Source organism: Calypte anna, chromosome 15, assembly GCF_003957555.1.
Source record: "Calypte anna isolate BGI_N300 chromosome 15, bCalAnn1_v1.p, whole genome shotgun sequence".
In the NCBI taxonomy this organism is placed as follows: Eukaryota; Metazoa; Chordata; class Aves; order Apodiformes; family Trochilidae; genus Calypte; species Calypte anna.
Window position 1 is genome coordinate 6,641,870 of NC_044261.1, and position 26,584 is coordinate 6,668,453.

General features: G+C 38.4%; 1 protein-coding gene across 2 annotated transcripts; it reads right to left on the minus strand.

The window, feature by feature from the left end:
* Nucleotides 1-405: 405 nt before the first annotated feature.
* Nucleotides 406-26,584, minus strand: GOLGA3 (golgin A3). 2 transcript variants are annotated; one of them, XM_030460420.1, is made up of 24 exons: nucleotides 26,425-26,584; nucleotides 24,235-24,587; nucleotides 21,079-21,237; nucleotides 19,978-20,090; nucleotides 18,782-19,473; nucleotides 17,481-17,592; nucleotides 16,603-16,909; nucleotides 15,772-15,974; nucleotides 15,297-15,434; nucleotides 14,220-14,381; nucleotides 13,071-13,439; nucleotides 12,508-12,585; nucleotides 11,304-11,567; nucleotides 10,705-10,799; nucleotides 9,627-9,843; nucleotides 8,860-9,003; nucleotides 8,039-8,236; nucleotides 7,418-7,534; nucleotides 6,829-6,968; nucleotides 5,892-6,024; nucleotides 5,552-5,674; nucleotides 5,165-5,329; nucleotides 4,535-4,698; nucleotides 406-3,737 (listed from the first exon to the last, which is right to left on the minus strand). In XM_030460420.1, the coding sequence occupies exons 2-24, from the start codon at nucleotides 24,362-24,364 to the stop codon at nucleotides 3,530-3,532; spliced, it is 4,431 nt and encodes a 1,476-aa protein (XP_030316280.1). In that variant the 5' UTR covers nucleotides 24,365-24,587; nucleotides 26,425-26,584; the 3' UTR covers nucleotides 406-3,529. The 2 variants fall into 2 exon arrangements, with proteins under 2 accessions (XP_030316280.1, XP_030316279.1); XM_030460419.1 differs by having other exon boundaries at nucleotides 20,956-21,237.

A 26,584-nucleotide genomic window follows, 5' to 3' on the forward strand; every position in this document is an offset into this window, starting at 1 on the left:
TAATACTATCTGTTCCCAGTCCACCTTCAATGCTGCCATTACTAGCATTAAACCACCCATGCTACTGCAGTTCTCTTCCCTAAGAAGGAATAATTAATCCATGAAAATATGCACACTAGGACTTTAATTCTGGGTACTACTATATTCTTTACATATGTGCAATTTTCATAGATTTCAGCTAGGATATTGCCTGAATAAATAGTATGAGATCAGATCCTCCCCTTGCATGAGTGGATAAGGGGCTCAGCTGATCCCAATACAGTGCACAAGTATTTCCAAGAAATCTGGAAGACAATGCATTATGCAATCTTCAGCAACACAAATGACTCAATAACTAGCATTTTTTCCACTGTAGGGTTTGCTGTGTTTTTATTGGAGTTTTTGTTGTTTTTTTTTTTTTTTTTTAATGCACAATTTTTCAAGAGTCCTCAAAAACCCAACAGCATCTGCAAAAGTAATGCTGCAGTGTTTACCAACTTCCATCACTTGGGAAACATTCTCACATTACAGTGACATTTCTCCTTCATCAGCAAGTCTTGGTTTAATAGTAGCAACCACTGAAGAAACAGACACAGAAAATACATTCTTTTGCAGCACTTGGAAAAGGAAAAGAAAAAAAATCTTGAAGAGATTTTGTATCAGTTTCTACAAGTACACCAGTGTTACTGAGGCACTGATTTTCCTCTGATGTATTTGGCAGTGCTGTAACAGGCAGAGGGGGGGCAGCTGTCATTACTACTTTGTTTTATTGCCTAGCTGGTGGGGACCTAAAGCTTTGTATGAGCAATCTCATCCTCAGTGTGAGGCCTTTTAATAAAACAGTAACTATTTATCTGGATAATAAAGAAACATGAGCTTCAAACAAAAGGCCTTGCTTTTATGACATGCTGTGTACTCTTTCTAGAAGGCTTCCCAGTGACTTCCCCAACTTAGTACCTCAACAAAGTCAGATCCTCAAGTCTCACTCTCTGTCCTTCATTTAAGGAAATTGCATGGTGCTTCGGTTTATAAAAAAAATGAAAATATGGAGTGTCCAGGTGGGTCAATGCAGAAATCTAATCTGAGCACTTCACAACAGCTACCTCATCTACAAAAGGAAAAACATGCATCTAAGGTGATTTGATTGTACAAGCTCAGATGTCTTTACAAGGAGCTACTAAGAAAATGCAGCACTCCACTGGAAAAAGGACACAGTATGATTACTGATATGAAAAGGAGAGCAGACATTCTGAAAAACTATTAATGCTTTTAACAATTCTGGCTTCTTTGGTACCAGATAAAACCTTTATCCATACAACTATTGCCAAACTTGAGATTAAAAAAGAATGGATTCTTAACTTCAGACAATGTGTTTACCAAAATGAACAGCAATATTAATACTACACAACAGTTCTTTTATGTAAAATCCTGAACGTTTGGCAACTTTTCCATACTAAATATATTCTTTATTATGTAGTTTTAATTTTGTTCTTTAACAATACTGCACATTTTTCTTCTTTGTGCTTAATATACAGACAACTTCAAGAACATGACAGCAGTGAGATAATCAGTACCATTTACTCTGCAAATCAGACTGCAGCAGTATATGTAGACATTAATGTGTCTAAGCTAGTCTAAGGCTTTTGACTTTGCTTTTATTTGTTTGGTAATTCTCTATGATGGGCACCTAATAGCAGGCTAATGCATTTCTTCCTTCACCAATTCCAAAACCTTGAATTTTCACTTGACTTTGGTCCCACTAAAATTTAAGTTAAAATCCAATAGGTGAGTGGCATGAAATCAGTCAGTATAGACACTAAGTACAAAGTTCAAATGGATTAGAGCTTAAAATGGCAATTAGGAGAGTTCAGACTTTGGATAAATATGGATGGGTTTGGGTTTTTTGTTTGTTTGCTCACTTTTTGCCTTACAGCTAAGTAAACTGCAATAACTTACACACACCCCCCCAACAACCAAACTCACCCAAAAGCAGCAACAGCCTTTTTGGGAAAATACATGAATTAAAATTTGTTTCTTTTCCCCAGCCACTTAATCTACTTGTACTTCCTAGATCATTTTTAAAATGCCAAACCATAATGGATATAACTGACCTGTTTTCTGTATGTTTTAAAGACAAAAACATGTTAGTACATGAGCTAACACTAACTCTTCCACGTTATCTGTTACATATATTTTGATTTGTGCTTTAGCACATTAAGGGAAACAGTACCTCCATAGAGAGTTTCTGAATGAGGAGAGGGCAGGCTTATTGCTGCATTAAAATCCACATGGAGCAATGGAACCAAAGGTGAAGGAATCTGAAGTGGGATGCATTAAGAATAACCTGGTCAAGGTGCACTGCAGAGGGGCTGCCACAGTACCAGCATTTCCATTCATGGTGGACACCTTGTAACAGAGGGTGCAAAAAGTAGGAGAAGCATATGGGAGAAGATAAAGCTAATAAAAAAAAATAATAATTTTATAGGCATTATAATTTCATCTTTTGAAGTAAAAATAATTACATTTCTAAAAGCTCTGGCTTTTAGGGCTAATTTCCCTAAGCCATTTGTACAGTATGTCAAAAAACAGTGAACTTAAATGTAACATTAGAACAATGCCAATAACAAAAACCCCTCATGTCAGCATTAACTTACAATATATAAGTATATTAAAACAGATATTCAAAGTCAGAAAATTATGATTTTTTTCTTATACATATATATATATATATATTACACATATACCTTTTTCAAGGGTGTCTACTTCAAAAGTTGAACTTAAAGGTGCAAGAAGTATTTACTCAGTTGAAGCAAAGCTCTCTACTGGCCTGCAACTGTGGGAGAAAAACTGACTCTTCAGAAAACATTCTTGGCAAAGATACATACTGGTCTGCACTGCAGTCTTGTTTCTTTTGCTATAGGTCCTCTCCATAATTAAAAATGGCTTCAAAGGATTTTTTTCTTCCCATACATATATCTGTAATCTGAATTTCAGGAATAAAAGATTATAGGAGCAGATGTTCAGAATATCCAGTTCTCAAGTCAAATGGCTGACCATGAGCAGATCTTATTTTTCCCTGTCATTTTGATGCAACTCAACATGAGGGGAAACACAGACACATTCTTGCCCCTCAAATTAAAAAAAAAAAAAAAAAAGGCAAAACCAAAAAAACAACACCCAGATGTTACAAAAGTAACACTCCTCAACAAACTCACCCAGCTTGAACAAATACAGACCTGGAACCAGATGCTCCTCTTCACCTTTTTTTAAGACTTCATCTGAATCTCATAACTAAATCCCCAAATGAGTAGATTTACCACTTGGCAGTCCCCAGCATGACAGAATTATTATGGCAAGGTTTCAAACAAACCCTTGGAATAGTGTGTTCTGCATTTAACATTACATCAGTTTCTCAAAACCATGCCCTTTGCTTCTACAGGCAAAAGCACAACTCTGAACACCATCTTTAAAAATGTAATAAATAAATAATTTTGATAAAGATTTGTTTACATACTTAAAGCAATAGGAAGAAAGACAACTGATAAGGAGGTTATAGTGTCACAGCTTCCCTGTCACTGATGCTACAATTCTGTTTCTTTTCATCTACAGGAGGAATCTCCAGCTGTTCTGATGCGTTTGCAGGACTGGCAGAGGTAAGGTCCATTAGCTGCCCCTCAATCTGAGTCCAGGAGGACATGGATTCATGTACTGTAATGGTGTGTTCCTCCATCTGACGCTGCAGGCTGTCCATCTCCTGCCTTTGGGAAGTATTGAGAACAAAAAAGCAACAGTTAACAAGCAGAAAGCTAAGTGCTAAATGCAAGACAGGAAAATTACTTTTCTGATTTTTGATAATCTACATAAAGACTATTTAAGCTATAGCTGTACACAAGAAGACCACAAGAAACTCAGGAATTGCCTTTCATTAATTTGAGAGCAAAATTAATAGAATATGCTTAAATCAGACATGAAGCCCACAGGGCAGCAGCTCCCTTGCTGCACACACTCATTGCCAGGGATGATGCAGCACTGTTCACTCAGTAAAGGCACTTGGTGATTACAACCTGATGAATGTAATGTTAGTAGCAGCTCTGTTCTCCTAATAACCTCAATTCCCTACTCTTCCTGAGGTTGTGGTTTTCCTACTCATGTGCAACGTCATAAAGGGAGGTTTGTAAACACATTTTTGGCAGAGTGAACTTCCTCTGTAGAGATTTTTAACAACATACTGCTCCTATTGTGAGCAGCCTTTCTGCTGCTGTGGTGAGAGAAACACCAGCTTTTCCACCAGGAAAAACAACTAGAAACAGTTGTTTTTTTGTTTGTTCTGCTGTGTACAATTTTGGATGGACATTTTGTCTAGTTTAGTGTAAAAGTTTCTTTCTCTATGATATAATGAAGCACTTACAGTGCCAGAACAACCTACTGCCCTATATATAGTTACAATAAGAGGAAAATAATTCATTATGCAAATACTTCTTTCCATAGGCTGGCATGTAGTTTCTTGGAAACATTTTTAAGATTATTTAATATGGTTGAAAACAACAGGTCATACTTTAATTGCTGGAGACAGCTGTTCAGATTTTTTAGGGGCTCCTTGCTCACAGCTGTTGATGGTTTCAACAGTTCTTCCAACAAGGCAGCAGGCACTGGACAATCTGGAATCTTGACTGGAGTCACAGGATTAGAGGAGTTATTCTCTCCTTTCAGTTCCTTCCTCTAGTTAAATGAAAAAAGTTAGAAATATTTGAGTTCTTTCATCAGTGTAATTTTTGCCACATAGAAAGAGTCTCACATTGCACAACTGGTATATATCTACATAATAGAGCAGGAATCAGAAGAACATTTAGGTAAAGCCTCATGGGTCATAATGAGACCTAATCTATTCTTGTCTGCTGGTCATGCTCATAAGTAAACAAACAGCAATAAATATAATTTATTTCTAATAAAGAAATAAACAGGAAGGATTTAAACAAAACTAACTGGATCTTCACAAAAAATTTTACTAGCATTCTTCGAGTATAGTTAAGAAAACAATTCAGAAAAAAAAAGTCAGGTAAGTACAAAGCATTTCAGTTCAGAGTTTTCACCAGGTTTACAGCAGCTGTCTATTTTCTGGTACTTTAAGAACATTAGTAGAGTATTTTCTGGTACCCTACAACACATATTCCTCCTGTTTAAATACCTTCTTCATCTTGCCATGCTTCAGGTCCAACTTCAGTTGCTGGTTCTGCTGCAGCAGTGACTTCATGCTATTCTTCAGTTCAGTCACTTTAGCCTGCAGCATAAACTTATCCTTCCGAGTCACTGACAGGTCTTCCCTCACAACTTCCAACTCAGTCTTGATATTCTAGATGGGAAAAGAGAGAATCAACATGTTATAGGAGGTGGTATAAAAATTCCATCCAACAAATATATTTTGTTTTTTTTTTTCCATTTACAGGGGAAACTTGAAAAAGAAACAACACCTAACACTGCTATTTGAACCCAATTTGCCCTTGAAGAAAACCAGAAATTAGATTAAAAAATATCAGCAGTCATCCATCAGAATCTCCAGAGACAGATAAAATACCTGCAAGACAACTTGTATCCCTTCTAACTCCTTGTAGCTGCGCTGTTCACTCATATCCAGCTGCTGCTTAAGGGTTTCAATTTCTCTTTCTTTTCTTTCTACTTCCCACTTGAGGTCTTCCACCTATAGAAGGAGGGGGGGGAGGAAAAAAAAAGTATCTTTAGAATTACCTATAGGTGCAATCAGCCACAAAGTCTGAAACATATTATTAAGTCTCATGAACCCTTCCTGGGTCTAAGAAAACTTAGCAAAACATCAATAAAAATGCAGCATTAAAGGCAAATGAAGTAATAGAATGCATTATAAATAAGGATATACACAGTAAATGTCCAGTTTTTACCTCTTGGCTTACTACAGGCTGTTCACTAAGCTTGTCATCCAGGTTTTTCTGCAGAAGTTGGAGCTGAGACCTGGCTTCTGCCAGTTCTTGCTGGAACTGTGATACCTCCTGGGAATGTTTTGCATCCTCTACCCTGCACAGCAGTATTAACAAACACAGCAGTTATTTAAAACAAGTACTTCACTGGGTTAGCTATGGAACCATAAGTGACATGATAGTGCATGGAATATGCTTAGTTATAGCTTCAACTGATGGCTTTGCCAAAGCATTGAAAAGGAGTTAAATCAAAAAAAGATTTGATATGGAGACAGATGCATGAACATATCACTAAATATCACCCCCCAATTCCTTGAAAACTGGTAGTAGTCGAGTTAAAAACTACAGATTTTGCAGTAAAAAACAAACAAGCAAAAGCACAACCCCCCCAAACCCTGTCAGCAATTTTGCTTTAGTTTTAGGAAGAACAGTGTTAGCCTTATATCTAGTCTCATGTAGGTCTGATAATTGGTTACAAGAAAATATCTGCCATACAACAAAACAAACTGAATTGGAATATATTGTGAAATATATTCAGCAATCAAATTCATCCTCTATGTCATTCTACAGGGAAGTGAAAGACAGAAGAATAACAGGATAGAAGTGAAGTGTTCATCATTACTAGCAACATGAAACAGTAGAAATCTGTGTTGAAACTGTAAAAAAAGATGATGGTGAAGCCCAGATACAGTACACTTCAGGTGTAACTGAATTATGAAGAGAAAGAAAAATTTAAGAAAAATCTCCTATAGACCAAGCATGCATGTCATGGTCAAGCTGAGCTGGGGGTGCATTTCAACATAATCTACTCCAGTGTCAACAACAAAAATTCACTAATGTACAGCTTTTTCAGAGGATTTGCTTTGTTTACTGTTCTCTAAGAACTCAGACATTTACTCACTGCAGTTTGTCCACTTCAACCTGCAGGGCTTGGACAAGCAGTTCTTTGGCATGTAGCTCTTTCTTTATTTCACTGAGCTCAAGCACAGCAGCTTTGTAATGCCGGCGGTTATGTGCTGCATCTGCCTTGGCTGCTGCTTCCTACAAGATAAAAAAGGCATTTTTCCTGGTTTATCACTGTAGGTGAATCATAAAGGGAAACAGACTCAAGGAGTGAAAACAAAAATATCAAGAAGGAAGCTGTGCAGCTGTTAGCACTTTGTCTTAGTCTTATTATTAGTGTTGTTATTAATGGCAGATATTAACTATATGTAAGAGAAAGAAGTTTGCCAGACTATGTTTTCAGTGTGAATATCTGGAGGAAGTATCATCCCTTCAGGGTATGTTCCAGTCATCATGGAACTTTCTGGGTAATTAATGACTATACTTAACACTGACCACAACAGACAACATCTTTCAGCCACTGGCCACCATGGCACAAACCCTGGCAGGAAGCAGTATGTTATAAAGCACAGATTTTGTTTCAAGTTGCTTTTCAAATTCTTTACATGTAAATCACCTTTCAAGTAAACCAAAAGATAAGCTATTACCTGCTTCTTAAGTTCTTTAACTTTTAGCTTTTCTTTCTCTAAGGAAGCCTGTAAAGCTTGAATAAGTTGTTGCATTTGCTGATCCTCTTCCTCTTTCCGCTTTAGGACTGCCTGAACCTGCATCACATCACAAAAACAAAAATGCATTTTGTGTGGGCTCACTGCAAGCCCAGAGATGCCAGCAGAAGATATAACAACACAAGCCAATTCAGGGATTGCAAAACTTCTCTCTGCTCTTCACTGATAATTCTTTCTTCATGCTTTTCTTCAACCTTAAAGGTAGCTAAGGTTAAATGGTAGCTCACTGGCCATATTACCATTTGCTTATACTCCAGAAATAAAAATTGTGTATCTCAAAAATTGTATATCTCAATGAATTCATATATAACAGTTTGTGTTCCAACTAACTTACATGAGCCACACTTTCACTATTGCAAACATTTTAATGTGCTCTAGTTTTTTTCCAAAAGAAACAGCTCTTTTTAGTGCAGAACACATGGAGGACCCAGATTTGGAGAAGATGCACCAATTTTGTATCACATGATTGAAGGTGTTCATATCCTGTTATCAGGAATTTCAGCTAATTCCTTTCTGAAGATACTACAGCAAAAGGTTGTATACCTGTAGATTCAGCTGTACCAAGTCTGCCTCTCTTTTTGCTAATGCTGTCTCAAGGATATTGTTGTGCTCCCGCAAAGCAGCATTGGACTGACTAAGACCTGTAAGTTTTCCACGTTCATGTTCCAGTTCAAGGGCCAACTTCTTATTAGTTTCCTCTAAACGTTTTATCTTCCTCCTGAAGCCTCGAGATTCCTGAAGCTATAGCCAAAGAAAAAAACCAAATCAAACAAAACCAAACAACTCCAGATTACTGCCACAAAAAAAAGTTGTGAACTAAATTCATTAAACCTTTTCCCTTCCAAGAGAGGGATTTTTTTTTTTTTTTTTTAGTATTTCATTTTTTAATGAACAGTTCAAAATAAGTTCACTTTAGTATTATTTCTTTTTGGAAAGCTGAACTGTTTGCTAGAGAGCACAATCCAGAAGTACTGTTCAGGTGTAGATCAAGGGTAGTTGATCTATATAATTTGTGCAACTCTACAGCTGAAGACCACCACCCTGCCCTCCAAAATCACCAAGCATCCAGGACTCCAAATACTTAAAAAAAATAATGATTCATGTATCCTCACCATCTTATGACCAGACACAGCTGGTATCTCACACAGGAACTACTTTTTGCTCTCATCCTCTTTTACCCTATATGACAATGACTCATGAAACCACAAAGAACAAGCACAAGGCATCAAAATTAGCAAGTATCACTGACACAAATCCTACCTAAGATTCTGATTTCCTGCACTATTGATATAAAAGTACTGCAATACTTTATCACTTTTTAATACTGTCACCTTCCCATCTACCATGCAAATTCAAGCAATCACCTCATCCTCAAGTTCCAGCACTTTCTCTCTGTATTCTTCAAGCTCCTGGCTGGTAAGTGAAATCACTTCTTGCAGCTCTTTTTCCAGCATCAACTTACTGCTGCTGACAGCTTGCAATTCAGTCTCCAGAGCTTGAATCCTTTCCTAAGACAAAGGAATCACAAGCATGATTAAAATACCACCCCTCTACAGGAGTAATTTTGTTTTTGTTTAAAAGTCTACATCTCTAGCAAATATTAAATGAGGTTCTAGTGCTTCTTGTAAAGGTCTTGCTCATGCTCAGTGCTTTCCACCCTGACACCCAACCACTGCTGGTAGTGTATTTGACATCTTACTCTGGTGGTCCAAGGAATTGGAGCTTCCTACAGTAAATTAATTTTCTTATCACAGGCATAACACATGTGAGTAAATTCTGTCTACCCTGAAAAAGTTTAAACTGTCAATGAGAAAAAACCATAGGAAACAAACCAACAATGAAAAAAAAAATAAATTAGGAAATCTAGCAACAAGCCTGATACATCCTCTTGGCTTGGATTACAATTGGTATTAAAAAACAAAAACCCAGAACCAAAACAAAGCCTGATGAATAACCTTTCTTGGATGTAGTTAAGAAAATACTCAATACTCAGAACACTGGCACCCTGTTTTTATCTAGCTTTGTATTCCAGATATTGTCATCAATTCAGTGTAAAAGAATATTTCAAGGCTTCTATTTAGTAACAAGATAGTTCTAGCTTTGAACTAAATGTGAAAAAACATCTGTGTACTTGAGCAATCTGGTTGTTTCCACCATCAGTGATTTGTGCTTTTAGTTTGTTCAACTCTGCTTCAGCAGATTCCTTTCCAGCAAGAGATTCCTGCAGCCGACGACTAAGAATGCCAACTGCATTCTCATAAGCTTTATGTTTTGCTTTCATCTCTTTCTGAGCACTCGTCAGATCTGACCCCAGACGCTTCATTTTCTGTTTCTGCTCAGTAATGGCCCTGGAGTGAAAAAGAAAATGTCATGTAAAATCAAGACTGCCAGAAAACAGCACTAAAATATTAATTTTTAACATGACAGAAAACAACATTCATTTCTCTCCTCTTGTCCAAGAAAGCCAGCAGGCTGGTAAGATACAATTTGGTCCTTTTCAAGATAATACCTTGAAGTCTCTTGGTAAGAGTCTTCCAAGAATCACAGAATCAGAGAATGTCAGGTTGGAAGGCACCTCAAAGATCATCTGGTCCAACCCTTCTTGGTAATACTATAATTTATATGAGATGTTTCAGCACTTTGTCAAGCTCAGACTTAAAACTGTCCAAAGTGGGGGCATCTCCACTTCCCCTGGGAGACCATTCCAATGTTTGACTGTCCACATGGTGCAAAAATTTACCACTTGTGAAAGAGGTAAGAATATATCTACAGTAGGGGTCTTTGCCAGAATTATTAAAACTCCAGTGTGAAGAATATACTACTGTCTCTAAAAATAACTAATAAGTAAAATTCCAATCTAAACTGAGATACTTGCTAGATATGTCATGCATTATAAAAAACCTGTGATCACCAGTGGGGGAAAAAAAATGATTCCTATTAGTGCCAACATTTTAGCCAGACAAGGCTAAAATTCAGTGAATGGTAAGGATTAGCATCAGTATGCATCTTACGGCAGAGATTTCTTTAAAAGAGTAAGTGAATCAGAGAAGCTTGTGTAGCATGCAACCAACACTCTGCCATCGTTATGACTGACTCTCTTGACTACTTAAATTTCCCAAAATAAAGACTAGGAAAGAGGAAAAGGCTAGAGATGTGAATACAAAAAACAAATGCTGTAGTTCTTTTGTCTGTGCTAAAAGAACACTTACTTCTTTGCTTCTTCTTGCATTTGTTCTACTTGTTGTTTCAATGCCTGATTTGCCTCAGCAAGAGATGCCATTTGTTCCTTATCAAACTGCAAGGACTTAATAGGAAGGAAAAAAGCAACCATGAGGGTAAGAACAAAAGCATGTTTGCTCTATGTTGGATTATGAAAGAATAAGCACAAAATTCCAAAATTACTTCAATCTCTGAATATAAACTGTTTAAAGGTATTCTATCTCCTTCCTCTTTCCCTTTTCCTTCTTCTTTGTTTCCTTCCTCTGTAGCCACCACCATAACATGTATGAACTCATTTCTAGTTTGGTCTTTGCTCTCAAATAGAGTTCACTTGGGGACCAAGGAAACTGTTTTCACCTCTCTCACTCCTGTCACATGCTTCACCCACTACCATTAATTACACGAGATGTTAATAAGCAGTCATGTATTTACAGAATGCTGATAGCTAGATGCTCAAATCTATAAACAATATTAAATAAGTAACCAAAAACCTTGACTTGCTGGTGGTCATTCTCTTCATTTCCAAAGTTAGTAGAAATAGCAACACATTCTGGATGTAACAAAGCCCCAAGTTTAACACCTTCCATACCTGCAGGCGTGTTTCCATTTCATCCCGTTCTTTCTGCACTGACTGAAGATGATTTTCTATTTCCGCCATCTGCTGGTGAACCTGAGATACTTCCTTCTGTAGCTTTGAATGTTCTGATTCAAGGGACTGTTTTTCAACTTGAATTTGCCGGAGCTCACGTTTTAACTCTTTCACTTCCGAGTCCAACCGCTTCTTTGTGGCTTTCAGTTCACTTATCAGCTGATCCTTAGAACTTGCATCTCTTCGATAAGCTTCCACCATCACCTTGGACAGAAGAGTTTCAAGAGAACAACGTCCCCTCTGCTACAACTTTGCAAAACTTAGAAGTAATTCAGTATAAAGTATTAACTGATAGTCTTTTAGTTTGGGGGCAGAGAAGGTGTCAAAAAAAAAAAAAATCAAACCAGCATCATCTCCTGTAACATCTTTACTTTGGTTCAAAGATTTCTATGTAAGCTCAGATATGAATTACTCAGGTATCAATTACTCAGATATCAGCAGTTCACACAAAAAAACAAGTAAGATTGTTTACAGCACTATGGGATATTCTTTTCACATTCTTTATGGAACTGTACTAATTATGTGCCACGTTTAAAAACTAACTGTAAAAATTAATTATCCCATGCACAAAATAGCTTCTGCCATGAGAAGAGGGTTAAGTGTGACTGACAGTTTCAAGAGCTTCCTCAAACTTAAAACAAGCTAAGACAACCTTTGACATTATGCTAAAAACCAAATCAAGAAGTAAATTAATGTTATAAGCCTATACATATGACACAGACATGCAACACTAATCATATATAAATTTCAAATTAATGTTTCGAAGCCGTGGAAATTCAGAATAAAATCTGCAATAAAGCATTTATTTTCAATCTCATTCCTGAAGCAATAATCACTTTTTAAAGCTGGAAGAAACTGAGGACACTTAAATACTGCCATGAGTGCTTCTGCAATAGCAAACCTAGCATCAACAAACTGGAGACAGATTTTATATGGCTGAACTCTTTGCAAACTCCCTGAAGTCCAACAAAAACACATATTGGTTGGTGAATCTGCTTTTATGTTAATTACAGGTTCAAAAAAAAGTAAAAAAAATACAGGAAGTGTGTAATAATATCACAAAGTTTGATACAGAAAATTCAAGTGCCCTCACAAAGGTATATTCCTTGGTTTTATTTCTTTGAAATAGTTTGCTTTTGCTTACCTTCTGCTGCAGAAATTGTTCCTTCACTTTCTGAACCTGTTTTTTAACACTGGCATTTTCTTGTTGCAGATTTTCTACCTGCCAGAGGGGAAAAAAGCAAACACATTGCTTTACATGCCAAATGTCATATTCTGTGTTATTTCAAGCAGTGACAGTATCTTTTGCTCTGCTTGTACCCATTGCCTAATCTAATGAGGATCCTGCTTCTGAGTAGGCACCTCAATGGCTATATTAGATAATATAACATTTTATGCAGAGATAACTTCACACAGGTGACCACATAGCAACCCATGTTAATTATCAGGAATGTGTGAAGCCCCCTTATCCTGCCATTCAAGTTTTAGCATGCATCATTAGTGTATATTTGTTGTATCCAGATGGCATGTGTGCATATATGTGATAATCACATGAAGAAACCAGCTGTTTTTTCACAAGGAAAAAAAAAAACTAAACTATTTTAAATGTATTTCCATAGTTCATCAATACTTCTGTTTGAATGCTAACAAGTCCTATTATCATCTTCAAAAGACTACCAGGAAAGCACAGCTCTAGGGATTCATTACCTGGCTTGACTTGATTGCCATTTCTTGCCTCAGTTGTTCCAAGATTTCTGATGTTACTTCTGTATCTTCTTGCAGGTGCACTGCTCCTTCATCAAGTTGCTCTTTGTTTGCTTTTGCTGCCTGCAGAGCTACTTCCAAGACAATCTTCTCATTCTGCAAATACTGGATCATGTCATCTTTAGAAGTAGCATCACTTTGGAATTCTTCTAATCTGGCTGTCAGTTCATCATACTGTGTTTGCAGGTCATCCAGGGACTGCTCTTTGGTGTGCAAGGTCTCTTGGATCAGAGTAAATTGTTTCATTAGGTCGAGGTGTTCTTGCTGTAAAGATTCAAGCTGCAGATCTCGCTGCTGTAAAGTCAGCTTCACCTGAAAAGTATTTTAAGATTAGATTAATGAAAAATAAATGCTATCTTTGGAAATACACTCACTAACAATAAAGCACTTTAACTAATATCTTAGCTTCTAGGAGAAAACAGCAGAAGGTGAAAATATTTTTTAACTTTCCAAGGCCACTTAATATCTTTGCTCTATTCATTGCACTGGCTGCCTTCCACAGCATCTGTGACAGGATAAGCATTGACCAGAATGGCAAATCTAAAATATTCTTACGATTGATAATATTCTAAATGTTTATTTGAAAACTGTGTCCACAGTAGATGTATACTGGCTAAATGCAGTGTTATTCATGATAATGCCATATAATTATATGAAATGTAGTGCTAAGCTATCACATACTTCATCTTGTTCCACTCCTTAACATGCTGCCTTTGTAATGCTGTAGGCAAAAAAAAAAGCAAGATTCTGCAGCAAAGTGCAGATTTATTACACTCTAAGTGTATATGATATCTTGACTGCCTAATAACTCAGCAAATGGATTTATGCTTCTTGTCCCTGCTTAAAATAATAACACAATGTTTTAAACAAAGAAACTCAACATCTACAAGACAGAAGTACTGTTACTGAGATGGTTAAAAAAAACAAGGGAGCCTTTTCACCTGGGACAGAGTAACTCTGATGTGGACTTCATTTTTGCAGCAATCTTTAAGGTTTTTAAAAACGTTTAAAGTTCAGTATCTATTCACAAATGCCTTCTCAGAAAAATAAGTAATTCCCCTGAAAGCCTTGGGAAGTTGCCCAACAGTCTACCTGTTCCAATTCTTGCTCCAATGTTGCTGCAGAATCAGCCATTTTCTGAAGACGTTCTTTCTCATCCTCAAACTCCTCCAGTTTTCTCTGCAAATCTTCTTCCACCATGGTTTTAGCTTCTTGAATCTGCACAAAGGCAGCTTCTTGATCTAACATGTCAGCCTGCATAGAAAAAGCCAGGAATCAACTTTTCCAGCTTCAATGAAGGGGGAGTGGTGGTAAAAGAAGAGGAAAAGAAAAGGTAAATTATCAAGAAAATTTCATGAGAAGAGCCACATGCAAAAATAATTCTGATGTCTGCCTTAAACATCTCCATGTCTTTACTGAAGTCATCCGTTCACATACTTGGGACCTGTTAGAGTAGCACTGAATCTCTTGTACATTTGTGACAAACAAAATTCCTCTTACATATCACATACTTTTGAACTTGATGAAACAAGAGGTAAAGAAGAAGAATTGTTATTAAAATTCAGTTTGGAAAAATTCTGAAACGAAAGAGATTCCTTGGATGCCAATACTCTGTGAAACAGCAATTCCTGCCATTTACACACCTGCTAGGGGATGGAGTGCTTCCAGTAACCTGCTGCTTTACCACCCTTTGAGCCTTCAATGCAGGAATGTCACTGAAATTCAATGGGATTTAAGGTTCTAAGTACTCTGAAAGTGAGCACTGAGCATACTGCACTTCATATTTCACCTATCTTTTCTTACTGGAGGGCAGGAAAGACAAACCTGAGTACTGGGCTATTTCACACACTTAAGACAGGATTTACTGACTCAGTTTAACTTCTAATTAAAGTTCCTGAACTGACAAAGGAAATTAGCATCTACCTTTAAAATTCAATTAAAACCAAATACCAGAGCTGAAAATGCAAGTATCACCTTGGAATGGGAAAGATATGGCCTTGCTCCCTCTTACTGTCATGTAAATTTGTTTGCTCTGAAATAGTTACCCTTTTTACAATGCAGCATTTGAGTCAATTAATAGCAATCAAACGTTACTCTACCAGAATAGCTTTGAGTTTGCAAAACCTAAATACATAATGTCCATGGAACATAATTCACCTACAGCCATACCTCAATGTTTTGCAGCTGTGCTGCAATACGTTCCTTTTCTTTAATGGATCTGTGCTGTGTTTCAGTCAGCTGCTGAGAGAGTGCCACATTCTCTAGTTTGAGATGTTCCAACATACCTGCTTGGGTCATTTGCCCAGCCTACAGGATAGAAAAACAAAATAAATCAAAGATTAATATCAGGAGTCAAAATCTGACCAACAAATTTAGGAGTCTGAGAAAAAAAAATGTATCTGTGTCTTATCTCAACTACAACTTTCATGGCAGTGAAGATCATCTACAGAAGGCAAGTGCTTCAGTTACATTTATGCCTCAGCTTGAACACCACATGATGAAAAACAACACCATCCCAGCCTGCCCTCCATGCAAAACTGAGACCAGCTCCTTTGTCCAACCTTATTAACACTCTCCTCTGGATAAAAATAACTTTAAAAAGAACAGATGCTCCATCCTTCTACCTGCAAGTTCATCATAATACCTGTATATTGGCCATCTCACTCTGCAGCCTGACCCGGGCCTCCTGAGCCAGCACAAGCTGCTGCTGGTACCACTGCCTCACATTTTGGAGTGATGTGATTTCTGTCTCAGATGCCTTCAGCTTATTGGTCAGTGTGGTCCTTTCCAACTGCACCTTCTGAAGCTGGTTCTGTAAGGAAGCCAACTGCTGTCGCAGATCATGAACTAGAAAAAGAAAAATAAAGAACCTGGACTAGCACACTCCATAGTTCTATTTTAAGCACATATTTTCAAGGCATGGTGCTATAATCACAGCTTTGCCTGTTGGGCTTTTGTTTTTGTTTTTGCTTTTTTTTTCCCTCTTTCTTTTTGAACAAAACCACGTATGCCTAATTACATGAAGATTGGCTTTTCCTTTAAAAGTGAGGGAAAGTGCCAGAGTCCAAAGTGTCAGGGCATAAGCAGAATGAAACAAAAATAAATTAATTGCTTCCTTAGGCAATCAAAGATTCTTAGAGGCAGATAACATGAACTAATTAGGAATCAGCAAGCAGGTATCCTGACATGCAGTCATCATTACAAGCCAATATTTATATAATTTCAAAAAAACATGAGGTCACTGTCAGTTACTAGACAATGGATTTACACCTCCCTCTCCAGACTGGCACTTGCAGTCTGCAAATTGTGGCACTTCTGTGACACAAAATAAAACCTGATTATATTAAAATTCAGACCAAATTAATAGTATGACACCAATTAAAATTCCTTCTTGCTCTAGGACTTTAGAATTATGTTGAAATAAAATACATTATGGAATAATAAATCTTAAAGATTGACATTTACATCATCTCACCTGTGCTGTCTCTCGTGAGAACATTTTTTTGCATATCTTCAACTTTCAGCAGGAGTCTTTGGTATTGTTCCTCTGCTAACTGCAAGTCATTATTTGAAGAAACCAAACTAGCATTCTTTGCTTCCAAGGTATTTTGCAGATCAGCCATTGCTCGTTCCAGATCCCAGCAAGACTGCTTTAATGTGGCCACTTCTGAACTCAGAGATTCCTGCTTCTGCTGGCTGTTTTGGCTGTGCTCCATCTGTGCCTGAAGCTTCATGTTCAAAGCTGCAAGTTGGGCTTGTAGCTCAGTCTTCTCCTTGAGAGCCTGAATGTGTCCCAGAAATCAAAATATGGAACTCTTAGAGAAAATACATTAAGTCTGACTTAAGAAGATGCCCAGAAAAACAACTTTGCTAAGGCAAAGACCACTTGCTTGTAAAAAAATACTTTTTAATGGGACATCTCACCTAGAAGGTATTTAAAATAATGAAAGAAAATAGAGAAGAAAGCACAGACAGGACATACAGTGTTATGTCAGGACTGTTAATAAGACATGTTTCCACACCTTAAGGAAGAATGTTTTCTATTACATGTGTCATACTATCAATCAATACAAAGAGAAAATACAGCTATAGAGACATCACTTGCATTACTCTAGATTTATCATCTCTCTTTAAATTTTAGTTCTTTTAATTAAAAAATTAAAGACTTTGAAAACTCTACTGACTTCAAATTTATCCTAGTAAATTAAGTTGTAAAGTTTATACATTTGGAAAGCAAGGTATAACCTTAGTCTACAATGTTTTCACAAACGTGATTCCCACAAGTATTGGGTAGTAATCAGTTAACATTTTAATATGATTTGCTAAATACAGAAATTCAAATTAATTGTCTACCTGATTAGCTTCTACTGAGAGTGCTTCTAGTTGCCCTTCAAGTCTCATCTTCTCCTTCAGAACCTGCAACATCTCATCATGAGTTCCTGCGACAGAGCTTCCCACAGAAAGACTGCAGAGACATCACACACACACAAAGGGTTAGAACAACAGCCACCTCAATGAAGAAAAGTGAAGATGAAATTAAGAGGTACTCAGACTTCAGATATGACCTAAAATTTAGGACAATTTTTCTGGCTTTAGGATGGACTCATAAAACACAGTGAAACAACATTCAGTACCAACCAAAGAGATAAACTGTATTGACACTATGGTTTTATACATTAGTTTCCTGTATTTGCAGCAACTAGAATCCAGTGTAGCACCCATGCATGTTATCTTATAGAAATGCAGTGGTTGGTTTCATTATATTCATGTGCCTTTATAAGCAGACAAATGGACACGAGAACTCAAAACCTCTGCAACTACTGACTGCAGTTGTCTGCTTTAATGTGAAAGTGCCAAAGAAGTATCAACAGCTGCTGCAAAAGAAGGAAGAGGTATTTGATGTAAGGAATTCCTTAAGCTCCTTCCTTTATGGACAGCCAAGGAGTCTAGAGAAAAAGGGGAAGAACTCCTCTCATTACTGTGAGAATTAAGTCAAAGTTGCAATAATTGTCAGCAGTTGATTTTACCTTAACATTTGGAGGCATTACACTTTTTTCCAAATATGACAGAAAAAGGTAATTTCAAAATTATCATGTTTCCAACATGTACCTGCAGACAACTGATAAAAGGCACAATTGCACTACCAAGGGTTTCACCAGTAATCCACTTGCTGCATCACAGTTTAATACCTACTGTATACACACAAGTTTGCAAGCTTGAGTAAATCTCATTTTAAATGGCTGAAGAGGATAAGAGTATCTAGGACCAGACTTGACATTTCATAACTATCTGAGGTCTGAAAGGTATGTTTACAGATCAGGAAAAGGATGACAATGAATATTAATGAATCAGGTTTATACTTTCAGACTTTATAGACCAATGTCCCATCAATGACTGAGTGACCAAATGCCTGCTTCACAAGCAGATATAGATAGGAGCATCTGCTAGCAGAACATGCACAACACAGTCAGTGGCCAAGACATCATTCTCCAAAGATATACTTAATAAATAGGTACTCAAGTAAAGTGACCTTTCATGTTCTTTAAGAATCAGTAAGATAAAACTGGATCCACAGCTAGTAACTAAGAGTAATAGCCTATTCCAAGAAAGTACAGTGCCTGAAAATGGCCTCACTGTACAGTGATGCTTCTTACCTGCTGGAAATGCTGTCCCTCCTGCTCCGTGCCTCCCCATTAACTTCCTGCTCTTGGGCTTGACGCTCCACTGCCGCAGCCTGGAGCACATCACTGATAGAAGGGAACTGCCCCATTGCTTCAGGATGTATCTTCTGACCATTTATTGTATATGGAATACCCTGCTTGCCTTCTGCATTCTGTAAACTGTTACACAGCCCTCTTCCTGACACACTGCTGTAGGTAGAGCTGTCACTCTCATTTCCATCCAGCCTCATTCCCACTTCACTCCCGTCAATCTCCGAAAAACTGTCTCCTGCCAAAGAGGAATTCTCTACTCGATCATCCGTGTCAGAGGGCAGACTGATCTCAGAAACAACTGATGTTGGGCCACTTCTGCTTTGCTTCAGAGTCCCACCAGGTAAATCAGTAGCCACCAAATTTCCAGGAGCACTTCCAGAGTCTGAATCTTCAGTTCTGTAGTCAGCCAAGGACCGGATCTTACCGGGCTTAGATTTTAGACTTCTTCTCTCCTTAGAGGATGCTGGAAGTCCTAGGCTACCCAGTTTTGGCCCCCTGGGGACACTGGTCCGCAAAAAGGAGTATTCTTTTGTCATTGCTACAGTGCTAGCTCTTGGCAAGATTTCTGGATTTAACATCAGCTCAGGATCTAGGGTGCTGGAGGGCCGGTTTTTGGATGTAGACTGATTAGACTAAAAGAAGCAAAGAGTCAACAGTAATATCCAGAATGTCACATTTCAACCAGCATCAAAGACTTATTTTACTGTATAATTTAATAAATAAATCTCTAATCTGTCATACTACCATTTAAATACATAATTTAATAAACAAGGTAATTCACATCAGCAGTTAACCCTATCAAGACTCAGTATACACATGTTGAAAATGATCAAGGAATTCTTCAAAAGCTAACTAAAAATATTAACTGAGAAATTTAGTTAACATATAGGTTAACTAAATTTTGGGTTTGTTTTTTTCCCCTCCCTTATTCTGAGTAGACCAAAATGCTGTGATACCAATGAGGTAACACAGAATCAAGTTTTGTATGTCCAGAAGAAAAAGATGCTTTCTCACCTTTACGAAAAATACTCAATGTTTACAGCAGTGAAAACAGCAATTTAGAGCACAGAAATGATAAAGTTTTCGTGCTTTTCAACATCACACTGAAGCTAGAAAATCTGTTGTGCAATACTCACTCTTTCTTGATGTCTCTTCACTCTATATTGTTTCAGTTGTTCTTCAAGCCGTCTCCTTGCTTGAAGTCTTATTTGTTCTTCCTTCTCCAGTGGGAGTGAAGACTCTACTGAGCCTGAAAGTGAAAGGTACCTTTACACTCAAACAGAAAACTCCAATACGTGTAAATCTGAAACAAAAAAATAGAGCCCCTTCTACCATCAGCAACATGCTTCATGCTTAAGCAAGGAATGCAAGGAAAGGCCACTGGCATGCACTTCAGAACACCCTCTCCTAATATATCCATCCTTGTGTAAGCATTGTTAAAGCCTGTGTATTTCCACTGCTCAGACTGCAAATGCTGTAGTTCCTCCATATATACATATATGACAACAGATTACACAGGAAAAACAAAACTATTGCTGTCATTTAATCTCATCTGTCCTGCAATTCTAACAGTACTGAAATTATAAAAAGTCCACTCATTCCGTGCAGGTTAGAGAAAGATGTTCCCTAGATAGGTTTTCTTTCTTTTTGTTAATTCATTCTTTCCCATAGTGAGGCTTTTAAAAAACATTATTTCAGAACACTCCTGCAGCATTAAACACCTTAATATAATGGCTTCCCTTTCTCTCTCTCCCCCTTATTGCTCTTCTCTCTTTCCCTTTTTTACTTAGCTTAAAATCACCTGGTTCTGATATACTTTTTTTTTAATGTCCCCTGTCACTCCTAATAATCAAGATTAGGATAGCTTGAGCCCCAGAAAGCATAAATTCCCCTCCAGCATAAGAATAATTTTTAAACCATAAGTCATGTGTCTTAGCTGCAGCAGAGGGTGGCTTACTGAAAGAAAATTAATTGTAGTACAAAGTAAAAGCTTACTGCAGAAATGAAGTTTAGTCCAAGCTTAAATGATGTTACAGGATTCTAGAGCCAGGCTCAGAGTATAAAGCTTTATGTAGCAAGAGAAAGCAGGGGCACCATCGTAAACGGATGCTTACACAATTCAGTTTCTTGCATGGGAAGACTTAGTTTGAGAGACTGCAAAGCTTCTTTCCTAAGAACTATGCCCTCAGCACTAGTTCCCTGAGACTTCCTTAGGCTGTCATGGAAACCAGTCACACCTGGGGACGACTCTTGACCCTGAGCACTGCTGGTGGGGTCAAAAGATACAGGAGAATCAGGGAAAAGCAACTCTGGCCCATCCTGGCAGGTGTCCACGTTGCTGTTTATCACCAGACTTCCCTCTTCATTTGGCACTTCCTTGTTGTCAATACTGGGAGCTGGAAAAGAAAGTTTCACTGAGCTATCCTGTGAGCCACCCCATTTATCTTTACATTTCCACCCAAATACAATGCTACCACTATGGCCTTTAGACTGTAAGAATACAGAAATCACTGATCACAACAACTGGCAGGAGGAATTTTATAAAGGACTTTTGATTCTTCATTTTAAAAGACCAGGAAAATAACCTTTCATTTGCTTTAGTACGTTGCCTTCAAGCAGGAGCTCAAAAGTGATCATAAAGGATCCTCAAAAACCTCACAGAGGTCTTAAAATCTTGTTTGGTTTAGAAGCATGAAACATCAAGTGTAAGTCATGTGGTCTGTGTCATACTGAGCCTTTATCAAAAGTAACAAAGCTCACATGTATCAAAATAGTAAATATACCAACTAAAAAGCAATTCAAGAACCACTTCAGTATCAATTTTATCTATTACTAATATCTCATTTTTCATTTCCACCAGAAAAAAATACATCTTCAAAAGCAGTTCAGCACTTCAGAGGATTTCTCACATGTTTCTGCTTCACTCAGCTGGGGACTACTTACATTTATGAAACTGCTGGTGAAATAAAACTGTGTTACTAATTTTACATGAATTATTATAGCTCTCAAATGAGCAGGATACTGAAATAGCCACTGTCTTTCTGTTCACTACCCACGTATCACTGGAGTGACTGGAACTGATTGGAACAATATGGAAAATTATGATCATAAACTATTTGCAAGTGGAAAAAAGTCAAATTTTGTCTTTGTTTTTGCTTCCCCTCAGAGCTACAGACTTAAGTAAGTGGTTTCGTTCCTTTAAAGTTTGGTCAAAGATGATGTGGGGAGAATGAATAAACCAAACAAACCAGAACTGAGAAACAGATCTTCCAAAAACTAAGTGTTTCTAAGATCCATATGCAGAAATATTCTGTAGACAGCAAGTTGATTACAGTGATCCAATAAAACTTTAATTATTGATTTAGCCCAGTCCATTAACATATTGCTCTTTTTAAATTGTTTTCCCTTTTGTTATTGAAGAAAGCAGAAGGTTTCCTTTTAAGAGCAGATAAAATTTCACTTCAGAGTAATTTGAAGAGATAAATTTCCACCCATAACTGTTTGTTCCCACCTCTTCAGTGCATCCTTCAGCCAGCACAGATGTTTGTACAATGAACCTGCTTAGAGGAAATTCAATGAAAGTAAAGAAGTTTTTACTTTTTTACTGTAAAGTTTTCAGCCTTAGGTTATTCAGCTCTCTAACATTTTAATCAAAACACTTTTAAGTATCTTACTTGTCATGCAGAGAACATTTTAGGCAATTTTAGTCTGTTTCAGTTCTCTGATTTAGTTTATCACGTGTTCACAAAAATACTTGCAGGCATGATGGAAGGGATGGCTGAAACAAGGATTGCTTTTTTAATGACTAAGCCAGAGTTTAAACCATTTTAAAACTAAAATATTGTAAAAAAATGAACTATTTTAGAGTCAGGGCTAAGAACAGCCACAAGAAGCCAAAAGTAGGATAATAGCTTGCACATTGAGACATATTGTTTCTTCCCATCTGTCAGAAATTGCAGTTATTACTGCATCAGGTTTGTACTTTATTTACATTTTTATCTTCACAACTGTAAGTGTTATACATATACAAAAGAAATGCTCAAGCTAAATTCTGAAGGGGTGGGGTTCCTGGCAACCTCCTGAGGTCATGAGACGCTCAGAATCTATATGCTGCCTTGAACTAAAGTAGTATTATTGCAGTAGCGTCAACACAACTGTGGTCTTTTTAGAACAGTGGGGGAAGAGATGCATTTAGACTGAAAACAGTAGAAAGACACATTACCTATTTGTAAGCCACAATTCAATTGTTTGGATGCTGTCCAACACAGGAGAAGAGAGGAAAGTGTTATCTCCAACTTCATAAAAGATGAATGAATCATCAAATAACTACACTCTGCCAAGCTGGTAACAAGCAGTGTAAGAAATGCAAATAAAGTCTCAGGCCACCACCACCTTGCCTGTGACAAGATGTCAGCTATGTGGTGCAAGGAGGGCAGAAGGCCAACAACTTCATCACATCATCACCTCCCTTTTACGTGAGGAACCTGCACACATTTGTTTACCTACACAGGCACAACACCCATAACCCCCTCCACCCATCTACTGCTGTATCCTTATATACCTTATATATAATTATATACATATCCTTGGATACCTGTAGTGGAAATATGGAGATTTCAATTCAGAGCATGGAAAAGGTTGTCACAGTGAAAGCAGTGATATGTTGAAATGGGCAGAGAGGCTGCTGAACCTCCCTTCCTCTCTGGAGATATTCAGTACTCAACAGGACAAGGTCCTGAGCAACCTAATTTTAACTTCAAAGCTAGGTCTGCTCTGTGCATGAGGTTGGACTAGACAACCCACAGAGGTCCCTTCCAACCTGAGTTTGATTCTATAATCTACTCATACCAGCACGCTCTTAAGTTTCTTGTAACCAGCTGCATGATTAATATAGAGCCTGCCTACATATAAAAGTTATCTTGAGATAATTTGGAGAGTACATGCTGGCATCTCTCTTCCATAAAGGGTACTTTAGAGAAACTTTGAGTACATTTTAATCTTTGCCTAATCAATTTATTAGGAAAATTTATTTCGCCAGAATAAAGTCATGAGCTTACACCACAACAACCATTTCAGAACTACTAATTCTAATGAATTTCAGGTATATGAAACACTATCACAAGACAAAAAACCACTCTGAGCTGCACTTATTCAACTGAGCCAGTAGTACTTCAGTTTGGTTTTGTTTTGAAAGAGTAAGTTTTAAAACAAAAGACAGTTTTAGTGTACACAGAGCCACTGCCTTCACCGAACTTGCTTAAAACTGTACAATAAAAAATTCACAACCTCAAGGAAGAAAGACCTTCAGTATCACCTGAACAACTGAATTGGTAGGTGTTGAGAAGCCTGGATAGAAGATTAGGAAGTGCTTCAGCACATACAGAGTAACTTACTGTTGGTTTCATCTGTTGTAACTGGCAAGTCTGACTCCGTTTTACAATCCAGAAGTTCTTCAGAGCTGCTAGGGGCTCCATTACTGCTTCTGTTCTCCAAGAGAGTGTCCTGCTGGATGGAGGAGTCCATGGTAAAAATAATCCAGACCCCTGGGAAGTTTTTCTTCTGAAAAATTTGCCACCAAGTGAACTACCAAGTCCTATTTCTCTCCATCAGCAACAACAGCATCAAGATGTTACACAGGAGCACAGCTCTGAGCTTCACAGCTGTTGGTGTGCAGCAGGCAGACAGTAATTCCAGATTATGAAACCAGCTCACAGCCAAAGTTGTGATCACCAAGGAGCTGCATTGTCTAGAAACAAAACACATTTAATTTGCAGACCTTTTTTTAAAACTTTGAAAAGGAAGTTAAAATCCAAGCAGTGCTCACAGATTACCCACCAGCCCAAACAACACACAGAACCAGGACACTGGATAATAACAGAGATAATGAAATACCACCAAGTATCCAGCTTTTTTGAGTTAGAAGTGACCCACTTAACACTTAGATTTTTCAATATTTTTTTTTTTTTAAAGTAGCATTGGTACAACAGCATAATGACTCAACAGGATGATGATCAGCTAGACAACTGTTTTAAGATCACTGTCCCTTTTAACAGAAATGCCTCTTTGCCCTCTGCTTTAATAAGCAAGCCAAAATTCAGAAGAGCATTTTGCTCTGTAAATTATAGTCTGGACTTTCATACCATTTATTTCATTTCAAGGACCTGATGCCATTTAAATTTCAATAAATTTAGTTAGAATGCAGTATGGAATTCAGATTTTTTAATAAATTAAATTAAATCATTACGGCTTACTTGTCTGCAGACCAAGCAGTACATACCACTGTACAGAGTCTGAACTACAAATTACAGCACACATTGGCAGTCAGAACATGGCCTGGGCTGCAGCTCATCACTGCCTTTTCCTGTGGGGAGTAAAGAGGAGGCTTTCCAAATACAGTTTATGGAATTTGCAAATGATTCTCCAGACATTCACATCTTACCCTTGGGTATAGACCCAACCAGTACAATTCACCAGAAGTTGCTGTAGTCATTTCGTGTGTTTAAATTTTATTTAAATAGTTATTGATAGCTGAATTCAGAATACAAAATGTTATGGTTCCTATTTACTGAAGAAAAAAGAGTGGGTTGCAGGGAGAATGTCAGATCAGGGATATTTTAATTGCGTTTTTACATTAAAACAAACACTCTGAGCAACATTCCTTCCTTATCTCCAGAGAATACTTGTGCAACTGCTACTGTACCAAACTGCCCTGCTCACCCAGCACCCCCAGTGATCTCCAAAACGCTACTGAAGCTGCTAACAGCTCAGCATCCATAGGACTAGGCACTTATGTAGGTGACCCTTATGTAGGTGAGCTGTGAAGGAGCCAGAAAGCTGGAGCACATTTCTAAAAGACAAACCTCCACCAAACAGAAAGAGTAATGTCTTCACTGTGATTTGTCATTGACTTTAAAAGCTTTCCTGGGTAACAAACCTCAGCTGAAATCTCTGGGAGGCCAATCGTTCTGCGGAAGATGCTACCTGGCAGGTGACAAAGAAATTAAGAGACAATAGGCAAGCGCAGTTTAGGCTGCCTACACCTTGGCAAAATCCGGCCAGTATCAGATGGTTTCTTATCCTTGTCATAAAACACCTTTTAAGAATCGGAATCATGAAAAAGAGCTTCCTCCTGTACAACCCACAACCAAATACTGAAGTATTTTGGCTCCTGTATCTCTGCTGAGCACAGGCAGACATCAGCACACACACACAGATGTACGCACGCCACGGGAATCCGGCAGTACCCTCTCAGGGAAAGGAGCTGTACGGAAACAGCCGATTCTGCCTACACCACCAGTAACGAGGGCGCAACGGAGCCCGGTGCCAGGCTGGGGGAGCGGCCGGCCCAGACACACCCGAGGGGTCCCCGGGCACCTCCTTGGGGCGCCGGCAGAGGCACCCGGAGGCCCAGGGGCGCAGCCCGCGGAGCCGGGCCGGGCGGCTCCCCAAACCCGGGCAGGCCGCGGGGTAGGAGGGCAGCCCCGAGCGCGCCCGCCCATCCCGAAGCGGCGCCCGGTTCCCCCCAGCCGTCCCCCGGCGGCCCCGCACCCCACCGCCCCCTTCCCGACCAGAGCCCCGCAGACCTGGGGCCGCCCGCCTGGCGCCGGCTCCTGCCCGAGACGTGGCGCTGCCTCTGTCGGGAAGGGGAGGGCCCGGCGGTGCAACGCGGTTCTCCCTCCCCCGACAGCCGGGAGCCGCCGCCGCTGAGGGCAGGGCAGGACCCGGGGAGGGCCCCTCCGCCCC